At 57.2% G+C, this 20,000-nt stretch overlaps 1 protein-coding gene across 1 annotated transcript in view; it reads right to left on the bottom strand.

Annotated features, from left to right (window-relative positions):
• LOC127464231 (maestro heat-like repeat-containing protein family member 1) overlaps positions 1 to 18,612 on the bottom strand; it is a gene marked incomplete at its 5' end in the record, with an annotated part of 55,179 nt that extends 36,567 nt beyond the window's left edge. Inside the window, 8 exons of the mRNA XM_051774470.1 lie at positions 1,390 to 1,555; positions 5,066 to 5,220; positions 8,379 to 8,531; positions 10,072 to 10,184; positions 14,068 to 14,203; positions 14,292 to 14,396; positions 15,047 to 15,142; positions 18,391 to 18,612. Coding sequence (XP_051630430.1) covers positions 1,390 to 1,555; positions 5,066 to 5,220; positions 8,379 to 8,531; positions 10,072 to 10,184; positions 14,068 to 14,203; positions 14,292 to 14,396; positions 15,047 to 15,142; positions 18,391 to 18,612 — 1,146 coding nt within the window. The remainder of the gene's footprint in view (positions 1 to 1,389; positions 1,556 to 5,065; positions 5,221 to 8,378; positions 8,532 to 10,071; positions 10,185 to 14,067; positions 14,204 to 14,291; positions 14,397 to 15,046; positions 15,143 to 18,390) is intronic.
• Positions 18,613 to 20,000: the final 1,388 nt, after the last annotated feature.

Genomic DNA, 20,000 nt, shown 5'->3' with positions numbered 1-20,000 from the left:
GTAGGAGGTACATAGGAAGGGTCAGGGGGTTCATAGGAAGGGTCAGGGGGTCCCAGGGGGTTCATATGAAGGGTCAGGGGGTCCGCAGGAATGGTCAGGGGGGTCCCAGGGGGTTCATAGGAATGGTCAGGGGGTCCCAGGAAGGGGCAGGGGGTTCATAATAAGGGTCAGGGGGTCCCAGGAATGGTCAGGGGGGTCCCAGGAATGGTCAGGGGGTCTCAGGAATGGTCAGGGGGTCCCAGGGGGTCCCAGGCCACACTCACAGCCAGGGGCAGGGGGTTCATAGGAATGGTCAGGGGGTCCCAGGAAGGGTCAGGGGGTCCCAGGGGGTCCCAGGCTACACTCACAGCCAGGGGTAGGGGGTCCCAGGAATGGTCAGGGGGTCCCAGGAAGGGTCAGGGGGTCTCAGGAATGGTCAGGGGGTCCCAGTAAGGGGCAGGGGGTCCCAGGAATGGTCAGGGGGTCCCAGGAAAGGTCAGGGGGTTCATAGGAATGGTCAGGGGGTCCCAGGAAAGGTCAGGGGGTTCATAGGAATGGTCAGGGGGTCCCAGGACACACTCACAGCCAGGGGCAGGGGGTCTCAGGAATGGTCAGGGGGTCCCAGGGGGGTCCCAGGCCACACTCACAGCCAGGGGCAGGGGGTCTCAGGAATGGTCAGGGGGTCCCAGGAATGGTCAGGGGGGTCCCAGGAAGGGGCAGGGGGTCCCAGGGGGGTCCCAGGCCCCACTCACAGCCAGGGGCAGGGGGTTCATAGGAAGGGTCAGGGGGTCTCAGGAATGGTCAGGGGGTCCCAGGAATGGTCAGGGGGTCCCAGGAAGGGGCAGGGGGTCCCAGGAATGGTCAGGGGGTCCCAGGCCACACTCACAGCCAGGGGCAGGGGGTCTCAGGAATGGTCAGGGGGTCCCAGGGGGTTCATAGGAAGGGTCAGGGGGTCCCAGGAAGGGTCAAGGGGTCCCAGGGGGTCCCAGGAAGGGGCAGGGGGTCTCAGGAATGGTCAGGGGGTCCCAGGAAGGGTCAGGGGGGTCCCAGGGGGTCCCAGGAAGGGGCAGGGGGTCCCAGGAAGGGGCAGGGGGGTCCCAGGGGGTCCCAGGGGGTCCCAGGCCCCACTCACAGCCAGGGGCAGGGGGTCCCAGGAAGGGTCAGGGGGGTCCCAGGAATGGTCAGGGGGTCCCAGGAAGGGTCAGGGGGTCCCAGGCCCCACTCACAGCCAGGGTCAGGGGGTCCCAGGAAGGGTCAGGGGGTCCCAGGAAGGGTCAAGGGGTCCCAGGGGGTCCCAGGAAGGGGCAGGGGGTCCCAGGGGGTCCCAGGAATGGTCAGGGGGTCCCAGGAATGGTCAGGGGGTCTCAGGAATGGTCAGGGGGTCCCAGGGGGGTCCCAGGCCCCACTCACAGCCAGGGGCAGGGCGGTGGCCACGCGCTCGGCTCCGGGGCCCAGCAGGAAGCTCCGGCTCTCCTGGTAGGGGATGTCCCGGCTGAGCTTCTCCAGGAGCTGCTCCAGGATCTGGGAGGTGAGGGCGGGATCCGTGGCCAGGGACCTCCACATGGCACACGTGTGGCTGCCAGGGAAAACAGGGAAAGAGGGGCTGGCACCGCCGGGAAAACAGGGAAGAGGGGCTGGCATCGCTGGGAAAACAGGGAAGAGGGGTTGGCATCGCTGGGAAAACAGGGAAGAGGGGTTGGCACCGCCAGGAAAACAGGGAAGAGGGGCTGGCACAGCCTGGGCAAACAGGGAAGAGGGGTTGGCATCGTTGGAAAAACAGGGAAGAGGGGTTGGCACAGCCTGGAAAACAGGGAAGAGGGGTTGGCACCGCTGGGAAAACAGGGAAGAGGGGTTGGCACCACAAAGGAAAACAGGGAAGAGGGGCTGGCATCGCTGGGAAAACACAAAGAGGGGTTGGCACCACCCAGGAAAACACAAAGAGGGGTTGGCATCGCTGGGAAAACAGGGAAGAGGGGTTGGCACAGCCTGGGAAACAGGGAAGAGGGGTTGGCACAGCCTGGGAAACAGGGAAGAGGGGTTGGCACCGCTGGGAAAACAGGGAAGAGGGGTTGGGATCGCCCAGGAAAACACAAAGAGGGGTTGACACCACCAGGAAAACAGGGAAGAGGGGTTGGCACAGCCTGGAAAACAGGGAAGAGGGGTTGGCACAGCCTGGGAAAATAGGGAAGAGGGGTTGGCACAGCCTGGGAAAACAGGGAAGAGGGGTTGGCACCACCTGGGAAAACAGGGAAGAGGGGCTGGCACAGCCTGGGAAAATAGGGAAGAGGGGTTGGCACAGCCTGGGAAAACAGGGAAGAGGGGTTGGCATTGCCCAGGAAAACAGGGAAGAGGGGTTGGCACAGCCTGGGAAAACACAAAGAGGGGTTGGCACAGCCTGGTAAAACAGGGAAGAGGGGTTGGCACCACTCTGGAAAACAGGGAAGAGGGGTTGGCATCGCTGGGAAAACAGGGAAGAGGGGTTGGCACCACCCGGGAAAACACAAAGAGGGGTTGGCACAGCCTGGGAAAACAGGGAAGAGGGGCTGGCACTGCCTGGGAAAACAGGGAAGAGGGGTTGGCATGGCTGGGAAAACAGGGAAGAGGGGTTGGCACAGCCTGGGAAAACAGGGAAGAGGGGTTGGCACAGCCTGGGAAACAGGGAAGAGGGGTTGGCACAGCCTGGAAAACAGGGAAGAGGGGTTGGCACAGCCTGGGAAAACAGGGAAGAGGGGTTGGCACAGCCTGGGAAAACAGGGAAGAGGGGTTGGCACCACCAGGAAAACAGGGAAGAGGGGTTGGCACTGCCCAGGAAAACAGGGAAGAGAGGTTGGCACCACCTGGGAAAACAGGGAAGAGGGGTTGGCACAGCCTGGGAAAACAGGGAAGAGGGGTTGGCACCACCAGGGAAACAGGGAAGAGGGGCTGGCACAGCCTGGAAAACAGGGAAGAGGGGTTGGCACAGCCTGGGAAAATAGGGAAGAGGGGTTGGCACAGCCTGGGAAAACAGGGAAGAGGGGTTGGCACAGCCTGGGAAAACAGGGAAGAGGGGTTGGCATTGCCCAGGAAAACAGGGAAGAGGGGTTGGCACAGCCTGGGAAAACACAAAGAGGGGTTGGCACAGCCTGGTAAAACAGGGAAGAGGGGTTGGCACCACTCTGGAAAACAGGGAAGAGGGGTTGGCATCGCTGGGAAAACAGGGAAGAGGGGTTGGCATCGCTGGGAAAACAGGGAAGAGGGGTTGGCACAGCCTGGGAAAATAGGGAAGAGGGGTTGGCACAGCCTGGGAAAATAGGGAAGAGGGGTTGGCACAGCCTGGGAAACAGGGAAGAGGGGTTGGGATCGCCCAGGAAAACACAAAGAGGGGTTGGCACCACCAGGGAAAACAGGGAAGAGGGGTTGGCATCGCTGGGAAAACAGGGAAGAGGGGTTGGCACTGCCTGGAAAACAGGGAAGAGGGGTTGGCATGGCTGGGAAAACAGGGAAGAGGGGTTGGCATGGCTGGGAAACAGGGAAGAGGGGTTGGGATCGCCCAGGAAAACAGGCAAGAGGGGTTGGCATGGCTGGGAAACAGGGAAGAGGGGCTGGCATCGCTGGGAAAACAGGGAAGAGGGGTTGGTACTGCTGGGAAAACAGGGAAGAGGGGTTGGCATCGCTGGGAAAACAGGGAAGAGGGGTTGGCACCACCAGGGAAACAGGGAAGAGGGGTTGGCACTGCTGGGAAAACAGGGAAGAGGGGCTGGCATGGCTGGGAAAACAGGGAAGAGGGGTTGGCACCGCCCAGAGTGCCAGGAAAGCCACGGGGAGAGGGAGAAATCCCACCCCAGTGAGCCCTGGAGAACACCCAGAGCACCCCAAAATTCCCAGTTTTCCCCAGGGGAACAGCCTGGGAGCTGCTGGTTCGTGCCAGGAATGGAGGATCAGGAATGTTGGGAGGAGGAGGAGGAGGGAAACTGCTCCAGGCTTGGCATCAACTCACTGGGCAGGTCCCTAAAGCATCCCAAAATTCCCAGCTGTCCAGGGACAGCTCTGCTTCCAGAGCCCCAAAGCCTGGGAAACTGCCTAAAATTGGCCCCAGTCCTCCAGCTCCCAAAGGAAATCCCAGAAGGACCTGGATGCTGGAGAAAGGAGCCAAATGAGGATGTGGAGAACACCCTAAAAACCAGCTCCAACCCTCCAGCTCCCAAAGGAAATCCCAGAAGGACCTGGGTGCTGGAGAAAGGAGTTTATGGGCAACACTCTAAAAATCAGCTCCAGCCCTCCAGCTCCCAAAGGAAATCCCAGTAGGGTCTGGATACTGGAGGAAGGAGCCAAAGGATGGTGTGGAGAACACCCTAAAAATCAGCTCTGACCCTCCAGCACCCAAAAGAAATCCCAGAAGGATCTGGATGATGGAGGAAGGAGCCAAAGGAGGAGGTGGAAACTCCCCCCCTGGAAAATCATCTCCAGTCCTGGATCTCCCAAAGGAAATCCCAAAAGGATCTGGGTGCTGGAGGAAGGAGTCAAAGGAGGATGTGGAGAACACCCTAAAAATCAGCACCCAAAAGAAACCCCAGCTGGGTTTGGACACTGGCAGAAGGAGCTGAATGGGGAGTGTGGGAAGCCAAAGGACAAGGTGTAAACTCCCCCCGGAAAATCATCTCCAATCCCGGATCTCCCAGAGGAAATCCCAGAAGGATCTGGATACCGGAGGAAGGAGCCAAAGGATGATGTGGAGAACACCCTAAAAATCAGCTCTGACCCTCCAGCTTCCAAAGGAAATCCCAGAAGGATCTGGATGCTGGTAGAAGGAGCCAAAGGACGAGGTGGAAACTCCCCCTGGAAAATCGTCTCCGGTCCCACATCTCCCAAAGGAAATCCCAGAAGGGTCTGGGTGCTGGAGGAAGGAGCCAAAGGATGGTGTGGAGAACACCCTAAAAACCAACTCCAACCCTCCAGCTCCCAAAAGAAATCCCAGAAGGATCTGGATGCTGGAGGAAGGAGCCAAAGGACGAAGTGGAAACTCCCCCCGGAAAATCATCTGCTATCCTGGATCTCCCAGAGGAAAATCCCAGCAGGTTGAGGGGTGGGAGGAGGGCGTGGGCAGGACCTGTCGAAGGGCAGGGGGCTGCCCAGGAGGCTGGAGACCACGAGGCTGGAGTGCTGGGCCGCCAGGATGAACACGGTCTGCTGGGCCGCCTTCCGCAGGTGCTCCTCGTCCAGCTCCTCCAGCTTCCCGTGGATGATGGTGATGATGTCAGGGATCTGGGGGGGGAGGATGGACAGAGAGAGACAGGGGGTGAGCCTGGGATGGGTGGTCAAGGGGCTCCAGGAGAGCTGGAGAGGGGCTGGGGACAAGGGCTGGAGGGACAGCACCCAGGGAATGGCTTCCCAGGGTTAGGGGGGAGAGTGGGAAGGGATTCTTGTCTGGGGTGGGGCTGGGATGGAATTCCCAGAGGAGCTGTGGCTGCCCCTGGATCCCTGGGAGTGTCCAAGGGCAGGTTGGATCCCCCTGGGATGGTGGGAGGTGTCCCTGCCCATGGCAGGGGGTGGGAATGGGTGATCCTTAAAATTCCTTCCCACTCGAATCGTTCCACTGTAGCCAGGCTGGGAAAACTGGGAATGTTCCCCTGGAGAAGGGGAAGGATCCAGGGAGGCCTTGGAGCCCCTTCCAGGGCCTGAAGAGGCTCCAGGAGAGCTGGAGAGGGACTGGGGACAAGGGCTGGAGGGACAGCACCCAGGGAATGGCTTCCCAGGGTTAGGGGGGACAGTGGGAAGGGATTCCTGGCTGGGAGGGTGGGGAGGGGCTGGGATGGAATTCCCAGAGGAGCTGTGGCTGCCCCTGGATCCCTGGGAGTGTCCAAGACCGAGGTTGGAGCAACCTGGGATAGCAGGAGGTGTCCCTGCCCACGGTGGGGTGTGGCACTAGGTGGGATTTAAGGTCCATTCCAACCCAAACCAGTCTGGGATTCCGTGATCCTTCCCCATCCTGCCACCCAGGAGGCCCCAGGGGATTCCCAGGAAAAAAAAAAAAAGGGGAGACCCAGCAAGGACACCCTGGAATTCCTGAGGCTGGAAAATCCCTCAGAGCCCACCGAGTCCAACCATTGCCCCCTGTCCCCAAGTGCCACCTCCCCAGGGATGCTCCATCCCCCCCCAGGGATGGGGATCCAGGGCTGGGCAGCCCTTCCCAGCAGGGATTTTCCCAATATCCCACCTGAGGCTGTTTCCCCTTGTCCTGTCCCTGTTCCCTGGGAGCAGAGCCCGATCCCCCTTCCCTGTTCCTGGAGCTGGGGATAATCTGGGAATACTTTTCTCCTGGCCAAGCTGCCATTCCCCAAACTCCAGTGGGAATTCCAACAGACATTCCCCACACCCTGGAGCAGCTCAATCCATCCTGGAGTCCAGGGAGATCTCTCTGAGACCCATGGGGGGCATTTGGGTGTTTCCTGGTGTCCCCCAGGTGACAGAATTCCCACCTCTTGGACCCCTCTTGCCCTTCCCAGGAGGGATTTTCCCAATATCCCAAATAAACCTCCCCTGGCCCAGCTTGGGGCCGTTTCCCCTCGTCCTGTCCCTGTTCCCTGGGAGCAGAGCCCGATCCCACCTGGATCCACCCTCCTGTCCCCCTGGATTCCCTCTGAGCCCCCTTTTCTCCAGGCTGAGCCCCCCCCAGCTCCCTCAGGAGTTCTCCAGACCCTTCCCAGCCCCGTTCCCATCCCTGGACACGCTCCAGCCCCTCCATGATCCCTCTTTCCTTCCCAATCCCACCGGGATGGTCACCTCAGGACACCTCTGGGGCATCCACAGCCCCTTTGCCAGAGGAGGAACCCAAAGGAAAACCCCCCCCCTGAGCCCCCCAGGTCCACCCAGCCCTGCCCGTGTCCCCAAGTGCCACCTCCCCAGGGATGCTCCATCCCCCAGGGATGGGGATCCAGCCCTTCCCAGCAGGGATTTTCCCAATATTCCAAATAAACCTCCCTTGAGGCCATTTCCTCTCACTCTGACCCTTATTCCCTGGGAGCAGAGCCCGATCCCACCTGGATCCACCCTCCTGTGCCCCTGGATTCCCTCCTGACCCCCTTTTCTCCAGGCTGAGCCCCCCCCCCAGCTACTCCTGGTGCTCCAGACCCTTTCCCAGCTCCGTTCCCTTCCCTGGACACGCTCCAGCCCCTCCATGATCCCTCTTTCCTTCCCAATCCCACCGGGATGGTCACCTCAGGACACCTCTGGGGCATCCACGACCCCTCATTCCCTCACTCCAGAGGAGGAACCCAAAGGAAAAACCCCCCCTGAGCCCCCCAGGTCCACCCAGCCCTGCCCGTGTCCCCAAGTGCCCCCTCCCCAGGGATGCTCCATCCCCCAGGGATGGGGATCCAGCCCTTCCCAGCAGGGATTTTTTCCCAATATCCCAACTAAACCCGGGGCCTGGGAGCAGCAGAGGAGCCGGAGCTGAAGGTGAGGAGACCCCTCAGCATTCCAGAAGGCCGAGAGGAAGTTCGGGGGGCCGGCGGCGAATTCCCGGGATTAAGGTGGGATCTGGAGGAGGCTCCGGCCCCCCCGGCTGAGCTCAGCTCGGCCCCAGCGGCTCCCCAGGCTTGGCAACAGGTCGGGTTTCAGGAGCTGGGGCCGAGCCAAAGGTGAGTCAGGGCAGCTGGAGCCTTCCCAGGTCGGATCCCGGGAATGAGGTAACTCCAGTGCCCACAAATCCCGGGGAAAAAGCGGGAAGGGGCAACCCGGGGTTTCCAATTACTGAGGGAGGGAGGGAGGGAGAGAGGGGGGGATTAGATTAAAAAGCCTCCTGTGTCCAGCACCTCTGAGCCCTCCCCTCCCCAAAACATTCCAGCTGGATTTCCAGCCGGGAACAACGGGGCTGCTCCGAGGGTTTCACGGGAAGCTGAGCCCTCCTGGTAACACTGAACTCCCACCATCCCAGGGGGATCCAACCTGCCCTTGGACACTCCCAGGGATCCAGGGGCAGCCACAGCTCCTCTGGGAATTCCATCCCAGCCCCTCCCCACCCTCCCAGCCAGGAATCCCTTCCCACTCTCCCCCCTAACCCTGGGAAGCCATTCCCTGGGTGCTGTCCCTCCAGCCCTTGTCCCCAGTCCCTCTCCAGCTCTCCTGGAGCCCCTCCAGGCCCTGGGAGGGGCTCCAAGGTCTCCCTGGATCCTTCCCCTTCTCCAGGGGAACATTCCCAGCTCTCCCAGCCTGGCTCCAGAGCAGAGGGGCTCCAGCCCTGGGAGCAGCTCCGTGTCCCCTCTCTGTCCCCACCATCCCCTGGCCCCCTCCCCGTGCTGGGCACCCCCCCAGGGACCTGCCCCTTCCCATCCCGGTGGGAAATTATCCAGGGGGAAGAAATGGGGAGCGACAAAACCCCTCTGGAAGCAGCTCCAGGTCCCAGCAGGTGGATTTTTTTTTACCTTGTCCTGCAGGACCCCTCCCCGTTCCTTGAGCAGGCAGTTGATGAGGACGGTGGCGGCTCGGGAGCAGTTCCTGTCGGGATCCCCCAGCCCCTCAAAGAGGGCCAGCAGCAGGTTCAGGAGCTGATCCGGAGGGATCCGCTTCCCAACCACCTGTGGGAGGGCGAGAGGGGGGAATTCTGTCACCTGGGGGGCACCAGGGAACACCAAAATGCCCCCCCCGGGGTCTCCCGGAGCTCTCTCTGGAGCTGAGGATGGATTGAGCTGCTCCAGGGTGTGGGGAATGTCTGTTGGAATTCCCACTGGGAATTTGGGGAATGGCAGCTTGGCCAGGACAAAACCACTCCCAGATTGGGATATTGGCTAAAATCCCTCCTGGGAGGGGCAAGAGGGGTCCAAGAGGGGGAATTCTGTCACCTGGGGGACACCAGGGACCACCAAAATGCCCCCCATGGGTCTCAGAGAGGTCTCCCTGGACTCCAGGATGGATTGAGCTGCTCCAGGGTGTGGGGAATGTCTGCTGGAATTCCCACTGGGAATTTGGGGAATGGCAGTTTGTCCAGGAGAAAAGTACTCCCAGATTGGGATATTGGGAAAAATCCCTCCTGGGAAGGGCAAGAGGGGTCCAAGAGGGGGGAATTCTGTCACCTGGGGGACACCAGGGACCACCCAAATGCCCCCCCCGGGGTCTCCCAGAGCTCTCCCTGGAGCTGAGGATGGATTGAGCTGCTCCAGGGTGTGGGGAATGTCTGTTGGAATTCCCACTGGAGTTTGGGGAATGGCAGCTTGGCCAGGACAAAAGTATTCCCAGATTATCCCCAGCTCCAGGAACAGGGAAGGGGGATCGGGCTCTGCTCCCAGGGAACAGGGACAGGATGAGGGGAAACGGCCCCAAGTTGTGCCAGGGGAGGTTTATTTGGGATATTGGGGAAAATCCCTGCTGGGAAGGGCAAAAGGGTCCAAGAGGTGGGAATTCTGTCACCTGGGGGACACCAGGGACCACCCAAATGCCCCCATGGGGTCTCCCAGAGCTCTCCCTGGATCCGAGGATGGATTGAGCTGCTCCAGGGACAGTTTGGAGCGGAAGGGGCTCCAAGTTCTCCCTGGATCCTTCCCCTTCTCCAGGGGAACATTCCCAGCTCTCCCAGCCCGGCTCCAGGAGCCTCCCAGCTCACAGGGTGACCCCTCCTCGGGACACTCCTGCCCAAACTGGGGACCAGCAGCTTCCCAGTGGGATGAGGAGCATTCCCTGGCCAGGGGAACCCTCCAGCTGGCCTGGGAGGAGAATATCCCAGTGATTTGTGTCCACTCTTGCCCTTCCCAGCAGGGATTTTCCCCAATATCCCAAATAAACCTCCCCTGGCACAACTTGGGACCTTTTCCCCTCGTCCTGTCCCTGTTCCCTGGGAGCAGAGCCCGATCCCCCTTCCCTGTTCCTGGAGCTGGGGATAATCTGGGAGTGTTTTTGTCCTGGCCTAGCTGCCATTCCCCAAATTCCCAGTGGGAATTCCAGCAGACATTCCCCACACCCTGGAGCAGCTCAATCCATCCCCCAGGAGGGATTTTCCCCCATATCCCAGGGGCTTCCCAGGAGCCTCTGGATGGCCGGGAAGAGGAGGCCCCACATTCCCTGTGGCTCCCAGTCCATCCTAGTCCATCCCAGTCCATCCCAGTCCACCCCAGTGGCCGTTACCATGGCGATGGTGGTGCAGGTGTGGAAGAGGACGGTGAAGTCGGGCTCCTCCAGGCCTTTCTTCAGCCCCTTCAGCCCCTCCACCGTCTCATCCCTGTGGTCCCGGGAGAAACCTGAATCCAGAAGGAAAGAATTCCTCAGGTTCCCGCCCCAAAAAATGCTCAAAAATTCCCAAAGGGGACAAAAATCCCAAAGGGGACAAAAATCCCAAAGGGGACAAAAATCTCACAGAGACAAAAATCCCAAAGGGGACAAAAATCCCAAAGAGACAAAAATCCCAAACGGGACAAAAATCCCAAAGAGACAAAAATCCCAAAGGGGACAAAAATCCCAAAGAGACAAAAATCCCAAAGGGGACAAAAATCCCAAACGGGACAAAAATCCCAAGGGGACAAAAATCCCAAAGAGACAAAAATCCCAAAGGGGACAAAAATCCCAAAGGGGACAAAAATCCCAAGGAGACAAAAATCCCAAACGGGACAAAAATCCCAAAGAGACAAAAATCCCAAAGGGGACAAAAATCCCAAAGGGGACAAAAATCCCAAGGAGACAAAAATCCCAAAGGGGACAAAAATCCCAAAGAGACAAAAATCCCAGGGAGACAAAAATCCCAAAGAGACAAAAATCCCAAAGAGACAAAAATCCCAAAGAGCCAAAAATCCCACAGAGACAAAAATCCCAAAGAGACAAAAATCCCAAAGGGGACAAAAATCCCAAGGAGACAAAAATCCCAAAGGGGACAAAAATCCCAAAGAGACAAAAATCCCAAAGAGACAAAAATCCCAAAGAGACAAAAATCCCAAAGGGGACAAAAATCCCAAACGGGACAAAAATCCCAAAGAGACAAAAATCCCAAAGAGACAAAAATCCCAAAGAGACAAAAATCCCAAACGGGACAAAAATCCCAAGGGGACAAAAATCCCAAAGAGACAAAAATCCCAAAGGGGAAAAAAATCCCAAAGGGGACAAAAATCTCACAGAGACAAAAATCCCAAAGGGGACAAAAATCCCAAAGGGGACAAAAATCCCAAGGAGACAAAAATCCCAAGGAGACAAAAATCCCAAACGGGACAAAAATCCCAAAGAGACAAAAATCCCAAAGGGGACAAAAATCCCAAAGAGACAAAAATCCCAAAGGGGACAAAAATCCCAAGGAGACAAAAATCCCAAAGGGGACAAAAATCCCAAAGAGACAAAAATCCCAGGGAGACAAAAATCCCAAAGAGACAAAAATCCCAAAGAGACAAAAATCCCAAAGAGCCAAAAATCCCACAGAGACAAAAATCCCAAAGAGACAAAAATCCCAAAGGGGACAAAAATCCCAAAGAGACAAAAATCCCAAAGAGACAAAAATCCCAAAGGGGACAAAAATCCCAAAGAGACAAAAATCCCAAAGGGGACAAAAATCCCAAGGGGACAAAAATCCCAAAGAGACAAAAATCCCAAAGGGGACAAAAATCCCAAAGAGACAAAAATCCCAAAGGGGACAAAAATCCCAAGGGGACGAAAATCCCAAGCCAGGGGACCCTTTCCAGGTCTGGGATTCCCTGGAACTCCTCTTGGGATGGCTGGAATGAGATGACCTTTTAAGGCTCATTCCAGCCCCAAATCCCACTTCTGGGATTCCCTGGAACTTCTTTCGGGATGGTTGGAATGAAATGATCTTCAAGGCTCATTCCAGCCCCAAATATTCTGGGATTTCCTGGAATTCCTTGGGATGGGTGGAATGAGATGATCTTCAAGGCTCATTCCAGCCCCAAATATTCTGGGATTTCCTGGAATTCCTTGGGATGGGTGGAATGAGATGATCTTTAAGGCTCATTCCAGCCCCAAATCCCAGGTCTGACATTCCCTGGAATTCCTCTCGGGATGGGAGGAATGAGATGATCTTTTAAGGCTCATTCCAGCCCCAAATCCCACTTCTGAGATTCCCTGGAACTTCTTTTGTGATGGGTGGAATGAGATGATCTTTAAGGCTCATTCCAGCCCCAAATCCCAGGTCTGGCATTCCCTGGAACTCCTCTTGGGATGGCTGGAATGAGATGATCTTCAAGGCTCATTCCAGCCCCAAATCCCAGTTTGGGGATTCCCTGGAACTTCTTTCGGGATGGTTGGAATGAGATGATCTTCAAGGCTCATTCCAGCCCCAAATCCCAGGTCTGGGATTCCCTGGAACTCCCCTTGGGATGGCTGGAATGAGATGATCTTTATGGTTCATTCCAGCCCCAAATCCCAGTTTGGGGATTCCCTGGATCTGCAGGAAGCTCCCCCGCTGCCCAAACCATCCGAGGGGCAGCACTGACCTCTCCTGGAGAGCGGGAGAACTCCAGGCTCCGAAAAAAAACCCCTTTGGAATAACAACCTTCCAAAAATCCCTAAAAAAAAAAAAAAAACCCCCACCCTTCCCGGTCTGGGCAGAGCGGGCCCGGTTTGGGGGGTTCAGTTCTCGGGGATAGGGTCGATTTTCAGGGATGGGACACAAATCCCGGGATGCAGGACCCCGGGAGAGGGGGGTGTGAGGGGTGTTTTCCTGCTGCCAGCCCACGGGATGAAAGGATGGCCATTCCCAACTGTCACAGTTTGAAACTGGGGGGGCTCAGAGGTGATTTGGGTGCCAGGGCAGTGTTCCCTGGAGAGCTGATCACCATCCACGTTGTTCACCTCTGCTAAAAAATCACATATCACAGCACCAGAAGCTGTTGGCAGTGCACTCTTGGTTGTTCTGCTGGTGGTGTAGGAGGCCAGGGGGTGGCTGGGCTCCTTCTCTCCCCACTCTGGGGGGAAGAGGGGAGCCCTGAGACCCCCCTAACTCTGCCTAGGCCAGAGTTGGAGACAGCATTGAATGAGTGTGTGTTTGTGAGGGATGAGGGGGGGACAAGAGGGCCGATGGATCCTGGCCTGGCTCAGGAACAGGGTGGCCAACAGGGCCAGGGAAGTGATTTTTTCCTGGTGAGGCCACCCCTGGAGTGCTGTGTCCAGTTCTGGGCCCTCAGCTCAGGAAGGACATGGAGGGGCTGGAGCAGGTCCAGAGGAGAGCAACGAGGCTGGGGAAGGGACTGGAGCACAATTCCCATGAGGGGAGGCTGAGGGAGCTGGGGGGGCTCAGCCTGGAGAGGAGGAGGCTCAGGGGAGACCTCCTCACTCTCTGCAACTCCCTGACTCCTGAGCTGGGGGTGGGATCAGGCTCTGCTCCCAGGAAGCAGCAGCAGGACAAGAGGGTCTCCAGCTGTGCCAGGGGAGGTTTAGGTTGGATATCAGGAAGAATTTCTTTGCAGAGAGGGTGCTCAGCCCTTGGAATGGGCTGCCCAGGGAAGGGGTGGATTCTCCATCCCTGGAGGTGTTTAAGGACAGACTGGATGTGGCATCAGTGCCACGGGCTGGGAACTGTGGTGGTGGTGGATCAAGGGTTGGGCTGGATGATCTCAGAGGTCCTTTCCAACCCCTCTGATTCTGTGATTCTCTGATTCTCTGATTCTCTGATTCTCTGATTCTATGATAAGCTGAACTGCACTGCAGCAGCCCATGAACCCAGGTATGCAGCAGAGAGAGAGAGAGAGGGAGAGATCACACAGCAGCAGAAGAGCAAGGACTCAAAGCTGCTTTCTTGGACTTCATGAGGAGGAGAGACTGCAACAAACAACTGGAGCTTGGTGAGGGGGGAGAGTTCAGGAGCCCAGAACACTCCCACAGCAAAAGACTGTGTTACATATCAGCCTTGGAAAAGCTGCTCCTGGACTAAAGCAGTTAAAAGGAGGGGCTTGAAAGGACTGACTGATAGAAATGTTATATATATATATATTTGCTTTTAGTTTGTACAGTATATTTGTGTAAATAAATGTAAATACTTCCCCCTTCCCCTACAGAAGCCTCTGGCCTGGAAATTTCTCTCTCTTTGGGCGCTGGGATAAATTGTGGGAAGGGGGCAGGAGCAGGGGTTGGGGGAGGCCTGGAAATTGGATTTTGGATTTCTAAAGTGGCTCGAGCTGCCAGACCCACCTTCGTAGCAGAGCTGGATGTAGAGCAGGGAGTGGACACAGTCCACGGAGCGCAGGCGGACGCCGGCCAGGGAGTCGGAGCAGCGCGGGGAGAACAGGGCCAGGAGCAGGCTCAGGTTGTAGAAGGGGGTCACAGTCTGGGCAGGGGGACACAAAGAAGGCTCAGGGGGGACATTCCAGAGGCTGGGAATGCCCTGGAGGGGGGAGCTGAGGGCTCGAACTCACGCTGACGTTGAGCTTGCTCAGGTAGAATTCCAGCAGGGAAGCGCTGAGCTCCACGGCCCGTTCCCGCTCCTGTTCCCGGGGGGACTTGATCCAGGGGCCCAAGTGCTGGGGGAGGAGAGGGGGATTGGGGAATTAGGGAATTTTTCAGGTTGGGAAAGCCCTCAGAGCCCACAGAGCCCAGTGTTCCCCTCACTGCTGTGTCCCGAAACGCTGCATCCACAGGGATGGAGAATCCCCTCCCAAGGATGGAGAATCCCCCCCAAGGATGGAGAATTCCCCCCCCCAGGGATGGAAAATCCCCCCTGGGCAGCCCCTTCCAGGAGGGATTTTTCCCAAGATCCCAAATAAACCTCCCCTGGCCCAGCTTGGGGCCGTTTCCCCTCGTCCTGTCCCTGTTCCCTGGGAGCAGAGCCCGATCCCACCTGGATCCACCCTCCTGTCCCCCTGGATTCCCTCTGAGCCCCCTTTTCTCCAGGCTGAGCCCCCCCAGCTCCCTCAGGAGTTCTCCAGACCCTTCCCAGCCCCTTTCCCATCCCTGGACACGCTCCAGCCCCTCCATGATCCCTCTTTCCTTCCCAATCCCACCGGGATGGTCACCTCAGGACACCCAGCCCTGCCCCTGTCCCCAAGTGCCACCTCCCCAGGGATGCTCCATCCCCCAGGGATGGGGATCCAGGGCTGGGCAGCCCCTTCCCAGCAGGGATTTTTCCCCAATATCCCAAAAAAAAACCCCCCCAAATCCCGGGAGAACCCACTGCAAACATGTCCTGGAGCCCGTGGGGTGTCAGGTTCCTGTGCAGGAGGCTCTTGAGCAGGTCCTTCAGGGCACTGAGGGTGTCCCCATAGAGCACCTGAGGAGGGGAAATCATGGAATCAGGGGGTTGGAAAAGCCCTCAGGCACAACCAATCCCCCCCCCCCACGGAATCCCGGAGGGAATTCCATCCTTCTCTCCCACTGGGGGACAAGAAACCCTTTGAAAACTCCCAGAATGGCTGGGAAGGTTCCTGAAAAATCACAGGATCACCAAATCAGGGCAGGGTTTGGGTTCCAGGGACCTCATTCCAGCCCCAAATCCCAGGTCTGGGATTCCCTGGAACTCCTCTTGGGATGGCTGGAATGAGATGATCTTTAAGGCTCATTCCAGCCCCAAATCCCAGTTTGGGGATTCCCTGGAACTTCTTTCAGGATGGCTGGAATGAGATGATCTTTTAAGGCTCATTCCAGCCCCAAATCCCAGTTTGGGGATTCCCTGGAACTCCTCTTGGGATGGCTGGAATGAGATGATCTTTAAGGCTCATTCCAGCCCCAAATCCCAGGTCTGGGATTCCCTGGAACTCCTCTTGGGATGGCTGGAATGAGATGATCTTTAAGGCTCATTCCAGCCCCAAATTCCAGGTCTGGCATTCCCTGTAACTCCTTTCAGGATGGGTGGAATGAGATGATCTTTTAAGGTTCATTCCAGCCCCAAATCCCAGTTTGGGGATTCCCTGGAATTTCTTTCAGGATGGCTGGAATGAGATGATCTTTAAGGCTCATTCCAGCCCCAAATCCCAGGTCTGGGATTCCCTGGAACTCCTCTTGGGATGGCTGGAATGAGATGATCTTTTAAGGCTCATTCCAGCCCCAAATCTCACTTATGGGATTCCCTGGAACTCCCCTTGGGATGGGTGGAATGAGATGATCTTTTAAGGCTCATTCCAGTCCCAAACATGGGATTCCCTGGAACTCCTCAGGATGGGTGGAATGAGATGATCTTTAAGGCTCATTCCAGCCCCAAATCCCAGTTTGGGGATTCCCTGGAACTCCTCTTGGGATGGGAGGAATGAGATGATCTTTAAGGGATGGCTGGAATGAGATGATCTTTAAGGCTCATCCCTCCCCACGGGCAGGGATAAGACGCTTCCTCTTCCTTTCCAGGATTAATTTCAAGCTAAACTCCCCCCCAAAACACCCCAAACAAACCCACCAGAGCTTGCCAGGCCTGGAAAGGAGGAGGGAATGCTGATTAATTCCCATTTCCAGGGCCCAGATGCTTCCAGAGCCCCGGGGCTGCCCCCAAACCCTGACACGGCGTCCGGAGCCACCCGGCAGCCGCAGCAGCTTCATTAGCGGCGGGTTAATTGCCCCTCATTAAGGGAGCCGGGGCCCGGCTGGGGAGCAGCTGCAGCCTCTGGAGCAGCCAGGGATGGGAATTGGCCCCGCGGGGTTTTCCAGGATCGTTGGATTCTCCCCGCCGGGAGTTCGCGTTCCCCTTGGGAGGGGGAGCTCCTGTTTCCCTCTGGGTCTCCAGATGGAAAAGGGAAAAGTGGGAAAAGGGGAAAAGGGGGCGGCTGGATGGAAAACGGGGGGATCCCGGTGGATTTTGGGGATGAGGGAGATGATGGGATGCGGGTCCTGCCCCAAAACAGCGTCCTGGGGAGGGGGGGTGTGAGCAGAGCTGCGGCCCCAGGACACGGCACCACAACCCCCCGGCTCTGCATCCCAACATTCCTGAGGGATGGGGGCTGGGATGGAATTCCCAGAGGAGCTGTGGCTGCCCCATCCGTGGGAGTGTCCCAGGGCAGGTTGGATCACCCTGGGATAGTGGAAAAGTGTCCCTGCCCACGGCAGGGGGTGGGAATCCTGCAATCCTGCAATCCCGCAATCCCACCCCAACTCCTGCAATCCCACCCCAACTCCTGCAATCCCACCCCAACTCCTGCAATCCCAAAACCTGCAATCCCAAATCCTGCAATCCCAAATTCCTGCAATCCCACCCCAACTCCTGCAATCCTAACTCCTGCAATCCCACCCCAATTCCTGCAATCCCACCCCAACTCCTGCAATCCCACCCCAACTCCTGCAATCCCACCCCAACTCCTGCAATCCCACCCCAATTCCTGCAATCCCACCCAAATTCCTGCAATCCCACCCAACTCCTGCAATCCCACCCCAATTCCTGCAATCCCAAACTCCTGCAATCCCACCCCAACTCCTGCAATCCCACCCCAAATCCTGCAATCCCAAATCCTGCAATCCCAACTCCTGCAATCCCACCCAACTCCTGCAATCCCAAATCCTGCAATCCCAACTCCTGCAATCCCAAATTCCTGCAATCCCACCCCAACTCCTGCAATCCCACCCCAACTCCTGCAATCCCACCCCAATTCCTGCAATCCCACCCAACTCCTGCAATCCCACCCCAACTCCTGCAATCCCACCCCAACTCCTGCAATCCCACCCCAATTCCTGCAATCCCACCCCAACTCCTGCAATCCCACCCCAACTCCTGCAATCCCAAATTCCTGCAATCCCACCCCAACTCCTGCAATCCCACCCCAAATCCTGCAATCCCAAATCCTGCAATCCCAACTCCTGCAATCCCACCCCAACTCCTGCAATCCCACCCCAATTCCTGCAATCCCACCCCGACTCCTGCAATCCCACCCCGACTCCTGCAATCCCACCCCAACTCCTGCAATCCCACCCCAACTCCTGCAATCCCACCCCAACTCCTGCAATCCCAAACTCCTGCAATCCCACCCCAATTCCTGCAATCCCAACAATTCCTGCAATCCCACCCCAACTCCTGCAATCCCACCCCAACTCCTGCAATCCCACCCCAATTCCATCAATCCCACCCCAATTCCTGCAATCCCACCCCAATTCCTGCAGCTCAGCCAGTGGGACTTGAGGAAGGAGGAGGGAATGGAGGAATATCCCCCTGGAAATTGGGGATACTGGGATCAGGGGTTAGGCCAGGCCTGGGAATCCTTTTCCACCCTCTGGGCTCACACTTGGTCATTCCTTGGGATGGGAAGGGGACGGGGGGATGGCTTCAAACTGGGAAAAGGGGAGGTTTCCACGGGATATTGGGAAGGGATTCCTGGCTGGGAGGGTGGGGAGGGGCTGGGATGGAATTCCCAGAGGAGCTGTGGCTGCCCCTGGATCCCTGGGAGTGTCCCAGGGCAGGTTGGATCCCCTGGGATGGTGGGAGGTGTCCCAGCCCCTGGGATGATCCCGAAGGTCCCTTCCCACCCAAACCACCCAGGAATTCCCCCCGAATTCCACACGGGGGGGGTCTGTGCTCCCTGCATTCCCACCCCTCGGGAATCCCACCTGGTTTTCCAAGGAATGTCCCCCGTTGTCCTGCTCCAGAGGGGGCAGGGCCAGCACACTGGCCAGGCAGGTGTCCAGCAGCTCCGTCCGGTCCGGGTCACTCAGGGGGGGCTCCAGGGGGCTGATCCCGGGATAAGGAAGGAAAACATGGATGCACCCGGGAAGGAGGGGTGGGATCCCCCCATTCTGGTTTTGGTGGGAAGCAGGAAGAGCGTTCCCGGGATGTCAGTCAGGATCTCTGGGATCTTGGGAATATTTGGAGCTGGAGCAACTCAGGATCTCTGGGATCTTGGGAATATTTGGAGCTGGAGCAGCTCAAGATCCCTGGGATCTTGGGAATATTTGGAACTGGAGCAGCTCAGGATCTCTGGGATCTTGGGAATATTTGGAACTGGAGCAGCTCAGAATCCCTGGGATCTTGGGAATATTTGGACCTGGAGCAGCTCAGGATCTCTGGGATCTTGGGAATATTTGGAGCTGGAGCAGCTCAGAATCAGGATCTCTGGGATCTTGGGAATATTTGGAACTGGAGCAGCTCAGAATCAGGATCTCTGGGATCTTGGGAATATTTGGAACTGGAGCAGCTCAGGATCTCTGGGATCTTGGGAATATTTGGAGCTGGAGCAGCTCAGGATCTCTGGGATCTTGGGAATATTTGGAACTGGAGCAGCTCAGGATCCCTGGCATCTTGGGAATATTTGGAACTGGAGCAGCTCAGAATCAGGATCTCTGGGATCTTGGGAATATTTGGAACTGGAGCAGCTCAGGATCTCTGGGAACTTTGGGAATATTTGGAACTGGAGCAGCTCAGAATCCATGGGATCTTGGGAATATTTGGAGCTGGAGCAGCTCAGAATCAGGACCTCTGGGATCTTGGGAATATTTGGAACTGGAGCAGCTCAGAATCAGGATCTCTGGGATCTTGGGAATATTTGGAGCTGGAGCAGCTCAGAATCAGGACCTCTGGGATCTTGGGAATATTTGGAACTGGAGCAGCTCAGAATCTCTGGGATCTTGGGAATATTTGGAGCTGGAGCAGCTCAGGATCTCTGGGATCTTGGGAATATTTGGACCTGGAGCAGCTCAGGATCTCTGGATCTTGGGAATATTTGGAACTGGAGCAGCTCAGGATCTCTGGGATCTTGGGAATATTTGGAGCTGGAGCAGCTCAGAATCTCTGGGATCTTGGGAATATTTGGAACTGGAGCAGCTCAGGATCTCTGGGATCTTGGGAATATTTGGAACTGGAGCAGCTCAGAATTAGGATCTCTGGATCTTGGGAATATTTGGAACTGGAGCAGCTCAGAATCAGGATCCCTGGGATTTTGGGAATCTTTGGAGCTCAGGAGGAAGCTCTATGGAATCCTCGGCTCTGCTGGGCACGGGAATGTCCCCAGTTGGGAGCTTTGGGAAAACTGGGGGGGAAAGGTGGGAAAGCACCAGAGCCCCTGGTTTGAGCCTTGGGGCTGTGTCAGGGAATTGTGGAATTGTGGAATTGTGGAATTGTGGAAGGACTGACCAGAGGGAGGAACTGGAGAGATAGAGGAGGGGAAGGGAAAGGGGAAGGAGAAGGGAAAGGGAAAAGGGGAAAGGGGAAGGGGAAAAAGGAA

This window comes from Manacus candei, unplaced genomic scaffold (genome assembly GCF_025592945.1).
Source record: "Manacus candei isolate 608988 ecotype Guabito, Panama unplaced genomic scaffold, ASM2559294v1 h1tg000201l, whole genome shotgun sequence".
NCBI classification, from domain to species: domain Eukaryota; kingdom Metazoa; phylum Chordata; class Aves; order Passeriformes; family Pipridae; genus Manacus; species Manacus candei.
This window is presented reverse-complemented; position numbering and strand designations above follow the sequence as displayed.